This window comes from Cygnus olor, chromosome 5 (genome assembly GCF_009769625.2).
Source record: "Cygnus olor isolate bCygOlo1 chromosome 5, bCygOlo1.pri.v2, whole genome shotgun sequence".
NCBI lineage: Eukaryota > Metazoa > Chordata > Aves > Anseriformes > Anatidae > Cygnus > Cygnus olor.
The window spans coordinates 34,498,739-34,516,552 of NC_049173.1; the positions used below are offsets into that span (position 1 = coordinate 34,498,739).

The 17,814-nt window shown below is 39.5% G+C and overlaps 1 protein-coding gene across 3 annotated transcripts in view; it reads right to left on the reverse strand.

The window, feature by feature from the left end:
- Positions 1 to 2,286: 2,286 nt before the first annotated feature.
- The window catches only part of LOC121071426 (cytosolic phospholipase A2 epsilon-like), a 31,107-nt gene continuing 15,579 nt past the window's right edge, over positions 2,287 to 17,814 (reverse strand). For 2 of the 3 annotated variants that reach the window (XM_040559677.1, XM_040559676.1), the window contains exons 5-20: positions 16,933 to 16,973; positions 16,465 to 16,507; positions 15,737 to 15,800; positions 14,756 to 14,919; positions 14,393 to 14,485; positions 13,658 to 13,695; positions 13,070 to 13,205; positions 11,091 to 11,227; positions 10,410 to 10,632; positions 9,725 to 9,839; positions 9,071 to 9,208; positions 7,006 to 7,113; positions 5,774 to 5,968; positions 5,129 to 5,295; positions 3,799 to 3,985; positions 2,287 to 3,621 (exon numbers count right to left, since the gene is read on the reverse strand). In XM_040559677.1, coding sequence (XP_040415611.1) covers positions 3,413 to 3,621; positions 3,799 to 3,985; positions 5,129 to 5,295; positions 5,774 to 5,968; positions 7,006 to 7,113; positions 9,071 to 9,208; positions 9,725 to 9,839; positions 10,410 to 10,632; positions 11,091 to 11,227; positions 13,070 to 13,205; positions 13,658 to 13,695; positions 14,393 to 14,485; positions 14,756 to 14,919; positions 15,737 to 15,800; positions 16,465 to 16,507; positions 16,933 to 16,973 — 2,058 coding nt within the window. In that variant the 3' untranslated portion in view covers positions 2,287 to 3,412. Of the gene's footprint in view, positions 3,622 to 3,798; positions 3,986 to 5,106; positions 5,296 to 5,773; positions 5,969 to 7,005; positions 7,114 to 9,070; positions 9,209 to 9,724; positions 9,840 to 10,409; positions 10,633 to 11,090; positions 11,228 to 13,069; positions 13,206 to 13,657; positions 13,696 to 14,392; positions 14,486 to 14,755; positions 14,920 to 15,736; positions 15,801 to 16,464; positions 16,508 to 16,932; positions 16,974 to 17,814 lie in introns of those variants that run through there. The other variant, XM_040559678.1, reaches the window with a different exon arrangement.

The window sequence follows — 17,814 nt, forward strand, 5'->3', positions numbered from 1 at the left end:
CTGCTTCCTCAGCAGCGCTCGCTTGACAGGACTGTCCATGTACTCACACACCACACAAGGGGTTCAGAAATCCCACTGCTGTTTTCCTTAGGTTCCTACAAGCTGACTCACCTTCCTGAACTGCCCAGTGCTTGATGCTTCTCTGTGATAATCGGAAGGGCTGGGGCAAAGGTGCAATTGCATGCTAATACCTTCACTTACTTCCACATAATGAATAGGTAAGAAGGAAAAGCCAGACACAGAAAAGATGCAGGACATATTCATTACAACTAAGAAGGTCTCTGTGCTAGTGTATGTAATTCCTACTACCACAGCTGTCAAGACTTTTGCCTTTTAAAATATTTAGGAAAAAATCATGTTTACGATATTAGTGCCTAAATCTGAAATACAGCACGGGCCTGGATTTTTTCAGCATCTCCCCCTCTAGTTTGTTTCCTGCCTCAAGGGGATGATTTCATGGGATTACTCCTATTTCCTGTAAAAAGGGACACGCCCAACCTGCAAAACCAAAGGTGCTTTTAAATGCCACATCTGTAGCTGTCACCTGCATTCCTTCAATGCCTTAGTACAGCCCAGAGGCTGCGTGAAGAGAACACACCCAATTTGCAGCGAAGCAGAACATAAAATGCCAGAGGACAAAGCCGGACAAAGCCACACAAAACTCCTGCACTGGCTTGCAGCAGAACTGACCAGCAGGACTTTCTGCAAGCATTCCATTCAATTAATTAATAATTTAATGATAAAAAGCAAGCAGCAAATTAATCAGCCCCTAAGTCATAAAGCAGCTCTACTAAGCATGGACCAGGAGTGCTGACTGGATGGGAGTCAGAACAGGCCACTGCTGAGGAACAGGCATCTGGAGCCACTGCTACTATTGTAGTACCTCAGAGAGGAAGAAACCAGCAGTCCCAAATGACTGTGCTCCCTCCTTTCCCCATGAGGGACACACAAAGACAGGCTGCCTTGTCACATATTTCAGCTCAGGTTGCAGGGGCCTGCATGACCTTACAGGCCAAGACAAGGCCTGCTGTGCCAGGGGAGCACACGTGAGTCATGGGCGAGAAGGCCGTGCAATGGGCTTGACTGCAGATGACAAGATAGGTCTCGTGTCCTACACCCCAGCTCAGAAGCATGACGTGTGGGGTTGTTACATGTATTTGGATGAAGGCCCCCATGGCCCCAGGATGAAGGATTAAGTAAGAACTTTTTCAGGGCCCATAACAACATAGGACACATAGGTATTTTCAGGGTAACAGTAAGGACCTCGCTGTGGGACTCAGGTGGCTGTAGGTAAGGGAGCAAGCTGCAGAGGTACATCTGCAAGAAGCAAGCCATGGATGTTTGAGGATTGCAAAGGGAAGATTGACAAGAAGATCCAGTTCTCATCCAAGATCTTCACCACACCAGAAGCACCACTAACAGCTATTGTGCAGGCCTGACCAGACTGCCTGTGGGTAGGAAGGGCACCTGGGGACAGGCTCAGCCCCTGTAGGGTGGAGCAGAGGAGGGGGGTGCTCTAGTGGCACACTCAAACCAACAAACAAAAACACAGCAAGGGAAGCAATGGATTTATAGTTAAGGGCAGGAAAGGGAAAAGAGAGGCTGGGCTCTTGAAACTTGGTGTCAGTAAAGATCGTGGAAGGCAGGAAAGAGAACTCATTTGCAGCTTTTGAAGATGCCCAAAACTCCATCTGGAAGACAAGCAGGTGGGAGAAGTAGCAAAAATATGTGTCACCCCAAATAGATTTGCCATAATGACAAGCAGGGAAGCCCAAGAGGGAGTTGGAGCTAGGACAGAGGAGAGGCAATGCCGAAAGGGACTGAGTGATTCAGCAGCAGAGATCACAATGAGAAGAACCCTTGATGAGTACAACCATGTAAACAGTCACTGCAGCTCCGTGGAGATTTAAACCAGGACTGCAAATTGGATGGAGGTGTGAGGGCTTAGAAAAGCAGCTGGGGCAAGGACACACCACCCCTAAGGGGGCTGAGGTCATCAGAGGTAAGTATGGGATAATGAAGAAGACAAGGGCTAAAAGCCATAGAGGAATGCTTGAAGCAAGAGAGACAGAAGATGACAGCAAGAGAAGAGAGAAATTTTCAACCTTTTCTAAGTTAATGTTTCATTTTGAATTAAGGATTTATCTTATATTTTGGCTATGATTGCATCTATTCAAGGTGAACACTCACTGTCCTGTGTGTGCTAACATGTTACTTCAACACAGACAAGTTACTGTGTTTTATTTAAATTTGAAGTAATTAAGGCGCAGCTGATACTGACTTAAGCATTACTTTTTTTTTTTTGTAAGATCAGCTTCTCTGTTGTAACCAAACAGGTTTGCTGAGTACTTGCATTATTAAAATCATTCATAAAACAAATAATTATTTTGGTCTCCATCTAGAAAATAAGCAATCTCAACAAATCACCTTATGCTATTTATAGTAGTTGCACAAAACCTGTGTTACTTGTATATATTCAAGGACTAACAAAGTTACGTAATTACCCATGAATTGCCCCTGGATATCAGCGTAAAACAGTTAGCTTGTCCTCTTACCACAAAATCTGAATGTGTCTCAGTCTTTGATGTTTTTATTCTCACAGGATCCCTATCCCATAATAACAAGAAATACTATTAGACCAGTTGAAACTAATGGGAAGTAGATGATGAGATGGATATTCTAAACACCACAAGTATTTAAGGAAAAGCACAACCACAGGTCAGGTACATATGCATGCACCAGAAGAGCAGTTTGTGACTCACTACAGGGTATGGAGCAGTCACTTCCAGAGGATTTTCCAAACCCAAATATCAGTGGCATAATAAAACTGGGAAATTCAGAAGTATGGAAAATTTGGATTTTACACATGAAATCTCAGTTTTTCTATATCTTTTATGTTTAGCTTTGCATGTTATTTGCAGTAAAATTTCAGGCTGACATTAAAACAAAATCTAGTTCTCTCATTCTTTGAGATTGTCCGCTTTTATTACATGTTTTTCTATTAATTTATTGCAAATTAAATGCAAACAACTGTATCTCATTTATCTTCACATACAACTTTTACTAGTGCAATAAATTTTGACAGTTATTTCGCTGTTCCACATTCATGCATGCAAAAAACTCATCAATAAGCCCCATATTTCCTAACCTTTGATTTACTGCATATAGACATATATATAGATAAACACATGAAAAAAATCACAAGCAGTGCAAACCTGCTTAAATAAAGCACAAGATTAATTATTAATTTTTGATGGGTTTATCCAGGATTGCCACTTGGTGGAGAGGAAATACAGGCTGAAATAAGTCTTAGTACTTTCCCAAGTCCATATATTCATTCATCAACAGGTCTTCATTCTTCTGCAGGGGAAGAAAAAGTGATATAGGCATCTTTCTGAACTCAGGACAGCATTCATTTTTTGTGTTGCTGTTTCTGCTCTATTGCTGAACTCAAAGCCTGAAGAATCAGATGCTTGTTGTTCTGAATGTTGTAGCTGGTCAGTTTTACCAGCTTGTCAAATTGGTCCTCTGTGTAGGTAAAGCTGTTTATGCAGTATGGGGAAAAAAGGCTGGAAACATCCACATTGCCCTCTGCCATCTCAGCAGGGCTACGCTCCACACCTGCCAAATCAAGAGAAGTCATTGATAGGGCACAGAGATGGTCATACATCCTGCTTTCCAGGTGGGGACCAATGTCTCTACCCTGACACCCACATTCCTCCCCATGGGAGCCATGGCAGCTGATGCCACTGAAGGGTGGGTAGGTGGTAGGAGGACCAGCTCTGTCCCACAGCTTACCTGGCTCTTTGTATTTTCTGAACGTGTCATTCACCAGTGGGAAAAACACCACTGTTGGTGCCCCTGGGGTCTCTGCATCTTCAAAGATGTAACACTCCTTTAGATTTTTCTTTTCCTCTTCACTCAGGTGGATTTTGGGAAATGGGATTCCCTGTTTTAAGAAGTACTTGGAGGCTTCTTCCAAAGGCTGCATTCAGACAGGAAAAAAACGTCAGAAATTCTGTCCCTCTTCACAATGCACAACACATCCAGCAAAGGCACTACACAAAGATCAGGGAGCAGCTTTCGCTGCCAGTGTTTCTTCTGGTCTTTGTCTCTTTCATGAGAAATTAAGTTTTGGTTATCAACAGAACAAGATTTCAAGACTCCAACTTGCACTCCTGATTGTTGTCCTACCTCCTCTTTCTCAGCCTTTATCTGCAAGATAAATAAGATGTTCATAACTGTGGGGTAGGGGTGGCCCCAGTCACTTAGAACACAGAAACATGCCCCTTACTGGAGAAAATCCTGAAATTAGCAGCATGGAGAGGAATTTAAGATGGTATATTTTTAAAACATCAATTCACAGAAGTACAAAAACTTCGTTAATTTGGCATGAAATATTTAAAAGCCTCTAACTGTCCTAGATGCCTTAGATAGTTATATAAAGTGATGTAGGCATCTGGGATCAAATGTCATATTGACTGAAATGTTAACTTCATCTTGGGGTGGGTAAAGTCACTTCTGAAACTGGGAATTTTATTCCTGAATCTGGTTGCCATTTATGAAAACTTTAGTCTTCAAGAAGCTCTGTCCATTGGGTACCAGGGATTATAGTTCATATCATTAGCTATTTTTGTCATACTTTCTGTTTCAAATAAAGGACAATTATTATTCTCCATGACTTAGAAAAAAAAAATCAAGCTATCGTATTAGAGAGACAAATTACTTGTAATTTGCATGTGGATATCTTTAGGAGGTATCACAAGAAATTAAATGAGCTCATCAGTGGTCAATACTGGTCCCAGAGAAACACCCCATACAGAGTACATAGCGAGCTGTATTGAGGTCCAAGGAGCACACAGGTGTAGAAGGTAATGTTTGCCGATCACAGGCTTAATTAAAATACGAGATTTAGAAAACTGATACTACTTCTGTTCTCCTTAGGGGACTGGCTGTGGTATGTTAGCATTAGTGTGAGACCCAGATATCTAGAAAACTGGAGCTGTACACCAAGAATCCTTTTCTCCCAATATCAGTTTCTTCTACATAAATTATTCCGACTCCTTAGGATTTAAGAAGGGTGAAAAGACAGTTGTCATTACTGACAAGAATAGAGTGGTCATCGCACCAATGTCTGTGATCCAGAAGAATAATTTAAGTGTAGGACAACATCCACTTTTCTCTCTGGTCTCATGAGTGGTGGGTAGCTGATATCAATGTATCCTGCTGTGTCGGCAAGGCACAGGAACTCTGCTGTTTCTGTCAGCTGGTTGGGAAAATTCTCTAGTACAGTATCTAAAAGGAAATATTTCTTATAATGAGTGATTCTCCAAAGAAGTAATATATTTGCTGTTTGGCTAATAAAAGAGGAAATAATAATAATAATGAAATAAATGCCTCATTACTTTTTCCAAGACCCTGCTGCACTCCTGAAGTTCAGTCTTAACTCAGAAGAGAAAGATCTATCCACAACAAAAAGACAGAGCTCCTTCATGTCTGATGCTGCTGTTTTTGCATTCCCAACAAGCAGTAGCTGCCCTTCCCCAGAATCAAGAGATTTCTTGGAGTATCTGTTAAACATTTTAATTTCAGTAACAACAGAGCTGTGCCACAATTACAGCTGTTTTGCAAATTCACTTATGAAATTTGACTACTTATCTTGAAATTTTTGTTTCCAAAGTGAAGAATTAAGCCTGTTCATCATCTGCCTTCTCTTCACTAACAAATATACCAACCATCTAACCAGAAGAAATTAATATTCGGAGATGGTTACCTTTCCATATATGAAAGCTTTTGCTCTGAAGGTATTCATTGTGCATCTGGAACCCCTTCAGAAAGTTGTAGAACTTTGAAACCATCACTCGCTCAGACAAGACCTCCCGAACAATGCCCATGAAGCCACATTCAGGGGTGACTAAGTAAGTTTCCAACTGATGGTTCCTGGCTGGTAGAGAAGGCTCGTCTCTTTCTGAGAGGTAGAACAGATAAACAAGTTATTGTTTTGATAGCATTATTTGCAATACTTAAAATGAACTAAATTATAATATAATAATACATAATATAATTATAGCGTACCATAATATCAGCTAAAGTAAAGAAGATCCAACGTACAATCAAATAAATACCAGAATAGGAACAAGAAAATCAATGTTCAGTGAAGTATATTCCATAAAAAAACAAAGTGAGAACAGAAACAAACTTCTTAAAGCTGGAAAAAAAAGTGATCTATTGTTTGATAGAAATCATAGGTGGATTCCCTGTGTGAAAATCAATAGAGGCTAAGAATCCAGACCAGTTTATTTCAAAGCTAGTCCAAACTGGCTTTGAAAAAAAATGCTGTCAGAAGACTTAGACATGTGGAAAAGAGCAGAAAAAAAAGGATTGTGCTAAATGACACCTCATCAGATTGAGAATGAGGGCCAATGACTTTCTGTCATCTCTGGCATTTACTGAGTGAAGGGTTCCGCAACACTTCCCCGGAGAAAGTGGTGAAAAGTATGTGAACCAGATTCATCGATCAAATTTGAACACAGGGAAGACAGGCAACACCTCTAAATAGGACACAAGAGTTCCACATAACTGATACATCCAAGTCTTTAACAACAACAACAGACAAAAAACGTGTGATCTGACAAGGCAGACAGAGAACGCAGCACTGAGTTTGTTTCAACATGCAGGTTTCCTGAAAGGTCCCTGGCAAAGATTATCTGCTTAAAACTTTGGTAGTTTTATATTTAGTGGCAAGTCAACACTTACACCAATTCAGTGCAAGGGTGACCAGTGGAAATAACATTGCTATGGATGAATGCAGACATTAGAGAGAAAGTGAAGTAGATAGTGGCAACACGACCCCCCAGGGGACCAAAAAAAAAAAAAAAAGAAAAAAAGCCAAAAGCTTTAAGATTTACAAAGATATAAAGATATCCTGCTATATGTATCTGGATGTTATATTCATTTATAGATTTGTAAAGCAACAGGTAAAGTAGAAACAGAAATATAACCAACCAACATCAACAGCCCTGTGTTGGGTGCACCTCAGTGAGCACCTTTCTGAAGGATCCGATGAATGCCAGGCATCCAAGAGGTTGTATGAAAATACATTGCTCCACAGGCCTGTACAGTGATAGAGAAAAGGGTAACTGCTTAGAAATACTTAAATGGAAAATATCCCTTTCCTCTTTCCACAGGTTTTAAAACAAAACTTTTCAGCTCTTGCAAGGTGTCTCAGAATGCCACAAGGTTTCTGAACTCTAAGCAAAAATGGTACTAAGTTCTTTTACAGCAACTCACAGTTTATCCTCCAGAGGAACCTACATGGTTTAAACATTGTGCCAGGCCTTCAGCCACCATAATTCATTGTCACATACAGTTATTACCAATATTTTGCAAGCCACTTTTTTCTTTTTTCTTTTTAAGCATCTCTCAGAGAGTAAAACCATGCCATTTCACATAAAGTAAGAGTCTGGTCTATAAAATATGTCATATTCAACTGTATACATAATTAAAGATTTAGAGTTTGCTCCTGAACAGCCAGGATCCAAGTAGTTAGAGCACATTTTGGGATGGTCTGCAAAGCAGTCCCCTAAAACAAGACACCTTCAGTGCCCATTGTACACTTTCCCTTGACACCAGTTGAGTGAGACTAATCTCCCCCACATCCCTCTTCTTATTCCCATTGTCCTTAGTCACTTTTGTCCTTGCACTTAAGACATTACCTCTCCCTGCAAATGACACCTCACTTTTATCCTTAAATTGCCATGCTTAACTACCAGTACATTTAATTGTATCCCAAGAGGGCACTTACGTTGCATCACTAGGTGGCAACATAGCTCTAACTCTCTGCTCTAACCTTTCTAAAGATGCACTTACAGCTTTAGGGTCACCGGCCTAATTAAGGTACTGGGAGCAAGAACCCAGAGCTCAACCCAGACTGGATGTGCAGGGTGTGCTTGCTACCTGGCCACCTTGGGTATGACCACACCACTGTCATTGATAAGCTGCAATGGAGGCAAGATATTCTCAGAAGGCTTCACAGTCCCACGTAGCTCCATGATCTATTTCCTATCTCTGGTTGACAGCCCAAGGCACTTAACAGAAGAAGAATACATGAAAATGGGAAAACATAAATGGGTCTCTTCCCCACTCTCTAGCATCTCGTGGTTCTGGATTTGGTGTTTGCCTGGCTTGCAAGTCTTGCAAGTCTTCCTCATGCCCAGGTATTTTCTCATGTTAGTACCAATATGACTCTGGGTTCCTTTTGCATCATACATTGAGGTGCACAACTTCTCTGCACTTCAAATAAGGAATACAACACAATGTTGTTGTTCATCTGGGCTTTTCAGTTGTAACTAAACCCTTTCTTGCTGGTCTTCTTGGTGTCCTGTTGTGTGTCATGCTTATTTACATGTAATGCACCTGTTGTTCAGAGTTAAGAGCAGAAGGACTCTTCTGCAGACAACTTTACTCCCATGAACTAGCATATAAAATGGTGTGGTAGAGAATTCTAGCACTGCACAAAATTAAAACAAGAAGAATTGCACAAAAACTGCAAAGCTGTCCTTCATGCTTTCCTGGGAGCAACTCACACATTACTGAAATAAAAACGGCAAAACTCACCACTTTAATCATGCAAGAAAAACTTAAAAAAAATAGAATACTATTAAACTTGCAAAAATATCAATAACATTTGGGAACACTACTCAGAATTATCATATTATATAACAACTTCAGTGTAACAACATTGTTTTTGTTATAAAATAGTCCCATTTATAGACAAATTTGGCTGTAAGATTCCAGTTTCAAAATATAAATATTTTCCCTGTGGAAAACTGCTACTGACCTGTTGAAAATAAACTTCCTTAAGCAGCCCTGAAACTTCAAGCATAAGAAACACAATAGTGAATAGTGTTATTTGAAATGTTCACCTAAGGAATGCATCCAAAATTGAGAACAAAATGTCGTACGTTATATTTCAGTCCTGCATGTTGCAGAGCACTGTTGCAATATGCAGGGACTGTATATATTAAGCACTTTTTTAAACAATCCATAGTTTCTCAAGGGAGCACATCACCTTTCATGAAGCAGATCCGAGACTCGGGGAGCTTCTTCATCAAGCGACCCATGAAAAACTTGCTGCCAAAATCCTCTGCACGAATGAAGGCACCATATTTTAAGAACCCAACCTCATAAGGTGTGAACTCAATCCATTCTGCAGAGACACCAAATGAATATTTAATTCAAAATCCTTTCCTTACTTCCTTGAAAGAAGTGCTCTGAAATAGCAGGGAAGCAACTGCAGGACAAACCCTATCAGCAGGGTGATCACAGTCTGGCCTTCCTGAGGGTAATGGTATCATTCTGATAGTTTCAGTCACTCACTCAACAAATTTTTCCCAAACTTGTTCCTGCAGAACTTCCTAATGAGCCTCTCCATATAGGACATAAATGAAGTTTATATCAAAAAGGGTCAGCCTAAGTTACCCCACGTGCGGAGACAAGGCTCTGATTTGGGAGTGCTTTGGCTGCCCTAAGGAACCTCCCCCAAATTTCTCCTGTCCCATAGGAGCTGGGTTCCTTCCAGAGCCTGGGCACAAAGTCTAAAAATGGAAGATGAAAAGGAACTGGTTATGAATGCTATGGTTCAGTAGTGCAAGGGGTTGCAGGGCATGCAGTAACTGATAATACAGGTACACTGAGTCCAGATAGAGCTCGGTTTTGCCATCACCTTTAAACTCTGAAAGGCTGTAGTCATCTTTGATGTTGAGGATCATGTAGATAGGTAGGGGATTCTGACCCTGATTCAATGCCTGTCGCTCATCTGAGAGTCTGTGGTTGTTTTTCTGAGAATTGACCAGAAAAAGAGAAAGAGAAAACCAAGAAACCTTGTGACAGCGTACGGGCTTGCAAGATTATAGGAAAATAAATACCTGTTTCCAGCTACAATTTCTTATTCTCTCCATTCATTTTGAGTACAAACTATTTATTTAACCAAAGAATGATCTAAGCATTCACACACCCACTAAGGCTTATTTAATTACAGTAGAACTACAGGATGTTTTGTGGTGCTGTCATTCCTCCAAATAAGTGCATCCATTTTACATGGATTATTTAAGTTCTCATAGGGATGAACAGAGCAAAAGAAACCAAAGGCAGGACACCAGTATTAGGTGTCCTAGATACATGTATATACAGTATTAGGTGTATTAGATACATGTATAAGGAGATACAGGTTTCTTGCTCTACTGAATATCTCTTAGGCTGGTAATTATATGTTGAGAGGTATGTGGGGTCAAATGATCTTTGTCAGTCAGCAGAAATCATCTGCCTGATAATGCTAGCACCTGTCCCTGGAGCTTCATTTTCTGTACAACAGTATTCAGGAGCTGTTACAGAAAATACAGACATGCTACCCCATCACTTAATGCCTTTTCCAGCAGAAGCCCCCATAAATCGATGCTAGAGATCTGGTATCCTTCTTGCTTCCTCAGATTTAGTTCCCGGTCATAGTACTTCAAGCTCTCCAGGGAAAAGCAGCTCAGCTTGCATTTGGTCATATGTCTGCGGACTTCACCAATTGGTCCCAAGAGATCCTTGTGTGACCAGTCAGGGTTCTGATACAAATGTGACAAGGTCCTGGGGAAAAGAAGTATGTTATCACATTTTTATGCATGCTTTCACTTTTAAGACTTGGATTTAAGGACCACAACAAACAATCTAGCTGAGGTTCATAAAAAGCACCTTTGGGGCTCAGTACGTTATGAAAGAGAAAAGAATTTTTGATTTAGATCCCATAGAAATCTACCACATATGATTAAATAATTTCTCGCACTTCATTAAATCAAGGTGCTAAGCTTTGAGTTAGCTGTCAAATATAAGGCAGATGGAAATTAAGATAGAGTTGATTTGGGATAGAAATTGAAAAATCTGATGCAATAAAAACAACTAAAATGTTTTACAACATGTTCCTTATGCAACAATAAAAAAGCTTGAAACTAAAAATATACATCTTCCTTTACCGAAACAAAGAGAATAAACCTCATACAGCAGGCTATAGAGTTGACAGACAATATCTTTGTTCAGGATCTCCTTACCATGTTGAGCCAGATGACCCAGTGATGTATGAAATAGCATCTAAGAGATCCAGCTTCTGAAGACCCAGCAGGTTGCCTAACAAAGATGTCAGTGCCCGGGTGCCACCTCCTGTTGTCATGACTGCTACAACTGGTACCTGTTTAAGCATAAACACAGCAGCTGGTAAGCGACAGCTTAGTACTCAAGAGCACATGGTGTCACAGCTAAATGAATCACAGCATTTCGGTCCTGCAAGAAATTCTGACATCTCACCATTTCCCCAAGCAGAGGAGAGAAAGAAGAAATGTTGGTATTTCATACAGAAATTTAAAGAAAATAATAGACAGTTTGGTAGTTTTGACATTTTTCAGCTAAAGAGACTGGGCTTCTAAATTCTTACATGCTGACTTACTGAAACAGCTCATAACTTTTTTTCAAGGCATTTCAATCTTAGGCTGTTTTCCTTCATGTAACATTATCTCCTGAGGGGTCTATTTTGAGAACCAGAAAAGCTCATCCTCTTTTGTAAGTCAAATATAATGACTGGATTATATTTCCCATACAGTACCTAGAGTACATAATTGCAGTGATGAACTACAAAGCCTGATTGCATAGAAAACTAAATTATATTACAGGAAGACACATTTCTCCAAGTAAAACCCACTGAGAGAAGAGGGGCCAAGTGACATTTTCTATACACATTTCCAGGCAATCACATCAAGGAAATACTTAGCGATGCTTCTTTAACCTGATCCAAATCAAGCATTTCAGCTCAAAGCAAAGTATTCTGATTTGGGTTTAAGTATGAGGAAACAATCCCTTTTCTTGTTGGACAACCTGAAATTAGTAGCTAAAAGTAGTCCCCTAAAAAAAAGTAAAATCTTATACTTAGACTCCCCTCCCACCCTCCACCGCCCAAAACCAACATGCTAATGAGAAATGATCTACTGGTATACTGGTGTGATTAGTTTGTGTACAGGGACACCATTTTGATGATCTTAGAGATCTGTTCCAACCTAAATGAGTCTGTGATTTATAGCATCCGAAGACATACTGTCATATCATGTTTAATATGCCTTTGGCGCAGATGTTCTGGGCAAAATGAAAAGCACAGGTGAAAAGAAATCCTCAGAATGAAAAATTCTTCATTTCTGTAGTGCCTGATCACAAGCCATATTCCCTCCCTGAAACACCAACCATCCCCATGCTGGCATGTACATGAACAAATGCAAACCCTAACTCACTGAGTGCTAAATTCTGAGGTATTTTGTGCCTGCTGCCTCCTCTTGTTTTCACCCTAATATTTTCTCTAATAAGTGCCATAAAAGACTAAGGTCACTCTAACAGAAAAAAAAAAAAAAGAAGAAAAAAAAAGGAAAAAAAGAAAAAAAGAAAAAAGAAATCAATTCAACATTTTGAAAGACTAGAAAATTTATTTTACTTGGATTCCCAACTGGAAAATGGAGTTTGAAACTCAGATGTGTTTCTGAAGGGGCTGTGGTTCTTATGCTCTGAGACTCATTTTCATTTTGCACTTCAAATGGGAGCTTATGGGATCTGGCTTATCCAGACTGATGGACAATTTCTAGACACAATGGTCCCAAGTAGGAGAGATGAGTGGAAAATGTTGAATAACATTGTGCTGTTAGAGTAACAGTACAGCTGAAATGGTGACCACTGGAGAGAGCTGGTGATAAGGAACATCATCATCATTCAGTGTTATGTACCATTTCAAGTGCTAGGTTTTTTTCCACTCATAATCTGACAGTATAAAATGCCCTATCTGGGGCCTTGGTAACTGAAAGCTCAGCTAAAAAAAAAAGTGTGATTCTCCAGGACTAGGATACACAGATGAAAAAGAAGTAAGGCAGAAAAAAATGCTTATTTTTATGTGGGGCACTGAACACATCAGTGCTGGTTAAGGAACAATGTACAAACAGCTATGGACAACTCATTTCTGTTACACAACACAGTCCAGCCCCAGTAGTGCTCCCCATACCTCATGGTCTTGTAGGTCCCGTTCTAAATGAAGTGCTTTTTTCAGAGCAGAAGCCACCAATTTCCTCCGTTTCTGTAGGAAATTTTTCTCCTCCATACATAGATCAAACTCCAGGCGAACATCTAAGTTTCTTGACCTCAGACAGAGTCCACAGTTAAATAGGATATAAAAAGCCTATGTACATGATCACTTCCGATTAAGGTCTGGACCTATGCTTACAAGTCATAAACTTTACAATAAGGCTTTAATAAGATGGTATTGTGGCCCCACGAAAGCATACCAGAAAAGACTAAGTTACCAGGTTTTGAAGTCTTACAGAAAAAAAATAGAAATACTGCTTTTTTTTTCCACACTGCTTTTCAAGAATTGTCAAACAAATATTGCAGTCCATAAACAGATACTATAAACAGTGAAATATTTTAAATTCGTTGCCTGAAGACCTTTATTTTTATATATATACAAGTATCTTGGATTCTTTACAAGCAAGGAAAATGAGAAACATTTTTCTAAACTCGTAGCTCCATGATTTTTTTATTCAGAAAAGATATTTTTTTCACAACCACAAAACCCAAAGACACAATTTCTTACCAGTCAGTTGACTTCACATGTAAATTGATTGTTTCATCCTGAAAACAAACAAACAACAATGAAGAAAAACGCACAACACAATATAAGTATTGGAGATGATTTTATGCCCTCTCTTTTCAGTCAGCTTTAAAGGCCTTCACTTTTTCTGAGAGCAGTGTTAGAGCCACAAAGCTGTAACAATGAGAAATTCCATCCTATTTTTAGAACTTCTCTAAGTCCATTGTATTTTCCTTAAAATTATTTATACTAAAGTTTAAGCTTAAAGTTACACAGAGCAGTATACAGTAAAAACCAACATGAGGTCTGCCAGTGTGCCCTGCCTTGCTTCATTTTCTGCATGTTCATGGACCTGCAAACTTCAACACAAAGATAGGACAAAAAAGCCAGGTGTGAGTATCACATATTGTCAGAATCACAGACATAACTTCAAACAAGCCATAAAGTCTGAGATTTGTCTGCTTCATTTTGTGAGTTTTAATTAGTAAGAGTTATTTAATCAAGTCCTTTCCTTTAAATAATCACCAAAGTACAGAGCATCATAAACGAACTCTACCCTTCCTACATTCCTCCCTAGCACAGCCGTTTATTATTTTGCATAGTTTTCTAATGCTTGCAGATAATGGAGGCTAGCAGTTAGATATGTAAACTTCTACTTCACGGTAATGTAGTAAACTTATGCCCATCGATCTTGGGGCCATAGCTTTTGATTTATTCTAAAAAGTTGGTATCAATCACCTTTGCTACTGCTACTTTCTCCTTGAAGGGAAATGAATCCAGAGGAATCCTGAGGGATGCACTGCAATCTCTTTTCTCTTCACATGAGGTACCCTGAAAAATAAAATTTAATGTAGAAAAATATTTAACATATATACCACAGAAGAGTACTGTCACCAACCTATCTTTTTGAATAGGGTCAACATTCAGCAATTTCCAAGTTGACATCTATTATTTAGGTGTCTTAGTGGGTACAGCGCTCTTCCAGAGCGGAAGATCATGGAAGATGACTTTTGATTAAAAATACAAATTCTTTCCATTTGTCTCAGTGAAGCATGGAAAACCATGAGCTTACTGTGCTCACTCAACCTGAAGATCACGTACCAAGCAGAAGGGCGGCTTCTTTTCTGCCAGAGCCATGCGCAGCTCTGGCAGACTGTACTTGACATAATGGAAGATGAGGGGCTTTTTGGGTTGCTGGGCAGAGCCCAGTGACAGAGTCTGGCTCTCTTCATATGAGCCCTTCACTGAAAACAAGAAGTCTTTTTCTAAAGAGAAAGGATGAAATATATACAGAGAAAATAATGGTTATGATCACAGAAATAGAACATTAAACAGTCATTTAGTAGTAGTTCTTTTTATATACAAGCCATTCAGCAATGCTTAAAAGTTCCTAGACTATCTTTATCCAAACAGGGAATATTACAGGAAACGAAAAAAAACAAAACAAAACAAAAGAGCTTGTAAAAAAGCATTAGCTGTTTTGGAAACTCAGACCTGTAGGAAAACTGGGCAAAATGTAAACTGCTGAGACAGAATAATGTCTTTACTTCCATTTTACAGCACTAATAAGATTCATGCTCTAATTGCAAACCCCAGTTTTAATAGATAGTTAGCATAGAACAGACACAGCATGGACACAGACAAACCATCCAAGACCTGTGCTTATTACACAATACTATTTACACAATAATATTACACAATGTTACAAGATACTGTGTTTTTTTCCATCTCAGTTTTATCATAGTAGCGTGCTTAAGAGAGAGAGAGGTAGACCTATACAGAAATGCAGCATGCTTGAAGAGATGCTTGGACTACTTTTGCTAAGGCCAGTGTTGTCCCAAGTCATAACGTAACTAAGGTGATACCCATCCTACTATCATAGGGACATTTAGGATTCCTATAAGGACAAAGAAGGGAAATTACTGGATAAGACAGTGACAAAAAAAAGTTCTGAAATATCCAAATGGTTTATACTTCACGGAGTTTAAAACCCAGTCACCACGTTTCCTTTTTTTTGTATTGCATTTTTTGATGTTAATAAAAAATGTCAAACATATTTTTGTTTCTAGTTTAAAGTCTAACCTGAAGCTTCTTTCTTCATCTGTTTATTGTCTATCAGAACTTCCAAGCAGGAAATTTCACGAGACTGCAGAAGGGATGAATGATGAGATGATTAAATATCCAAAATGTGCGACACCTGAGTCACTTCACTGCTATTTATTTCTGGCCACCTAGGTTGCTGGGGTCTGAAGAACAGTCCACTTTGTGTTTGGTAGGCTTGTAAGAGAAAGATTTTGGCACTCTGATGGTGTGCTGGGGTTTCAGCTGAAAGAAAAATGGCTGTGGCAGTGTGGTCTGTCTGCAGGGACAGGGCTGGGAAGGGAGAGGATATAACCAAGGAAGGAACAGGAGCATGCTGAGGATTCCTGAGGGTGAATTGATAGGCCAGTCAAATCCACATCATCCAGGATACGGACAGCTGTGAGAGAGTCCCTAAAGCAGTCCCCAAAAGGAATGACACAAATGTAGTAAGCCGATGAAAGAGCACTTCAGGCTTTGCCAAGAAGCTTGCTATCAGCTGGTGATAGAGGACGTATCTGTGGATATCCCCAGTGACTGTGTTCACTCTTTCCAAATACATACTCCCCCACAGAGCCACACAGGCAGACAGCTGCCAGTGTCTGACCCCCTTCACCTCCGTCTCCTTCAGCTCTACCTGCAGTGAGATGTTGGGGCACCTCCCACATTCATCCCTCCCAACACTAGTAGGAAAATGAACACAGCAGAAAAGAGAAATAGTTTAAAATTACCACTAATACACCATTATTGACAAGACTTTCAGGAGGAACCGGACTGAAAGACAGAAAAAAAATGCAATCAGAACTAATATGTACTAAATACCTCTTTAAATGAACAGCAGGAATAACATTTTCCTAAAAGGTTGTCTCATCTAGCACAGTCTGTAATAGGTCACTGATTATTTTTTTTCTGTTTTCAAAGACATCTGAAATATGGTTTTCTTTTTTTTTTTTTTCATGGTAATGAATAGTAAGAAATATTTAGCACACTTGTTGCAGTTTTTAGTATCTTTCTCCCTCCTCTAGGAAATATCAGAATAAATTAGCATCCAGGATGATTCTTGGTAGATAAGGAAGAGTGTTTTTGCCAATATGCAGCTAACTTGGTAAACACTATCTGTGGCTGTGATGCTATTTTAAACTACATTAAACCCTAGCACGTGTTTTACAGTTCTTCAGTTCCATATGGATTTTACTCACATGCTCTCTGATGCAAATTCAACCTCCAGCAGCTCTTGTGTCTGTAAAAGATTAATTCATTTTAAGCATTCAAATTAATTTTCTTTCTTGCTAGCTATGCTTGTTAATGATTATTTGGGCTCCTGAAATAGCTCTTGAAGTCTAATTTTCCTGTTTTAGGGTATGCTCAGATGATTGAAGGCAATTGAGTTAAAGTGATTTTGGAAGGTATTCTCCCTCCTCAGACTGCCTGTGCTTGTCCATTAAGTAGTGAGGCAGAATACAATGATCACACAGGGAATCCCCAGTCCTAAGTCTGTCAGAAGTGTTGGCTTAAAACTGTCTTTGGCTTTTTTGGGTAATGCTATCACAGAACTGATAGTCTTGGATAGCACCGGGCATTCTCGATTCTTCTGATGGGAAGGGTTCCCATAACAAGGATAATACATTGACCAACTACTAAACAAGTTTATAGACTTCCTGCCGATATTACCTCTGTGTAAGCTGAATACCAATACTTACCAATAAGAAAAGTCAGTGAAACAGCATATCTACAAAAACATCTAAATTGGACATCCTTGTTGATATCATCTTATATGTATTCAGACAGGCTAAAGCAATGAAATACAGCAGATGGCCATCTACCAGCTTTAACATCTCAGCACGAATCTTTGTGTTACATTTAGGAATGCATGAAAAGTTTACAGGCCAGGCTATCAGTTTTTAACTGAGCACTCCAACATCTGTGTCAGCATATGCCAAAACTCATAAGTGCTGGTCCCAGGAAAAGAAATTCTGACAGAAAAACTTTGCTCAGTGGTGATGGAATCTTCTATCCCCAGCAAAATCTATCAGAGCAACAGAGTCAAGAAAGAGGAAAAAAGGGAACTCTGCTGCCAAAAA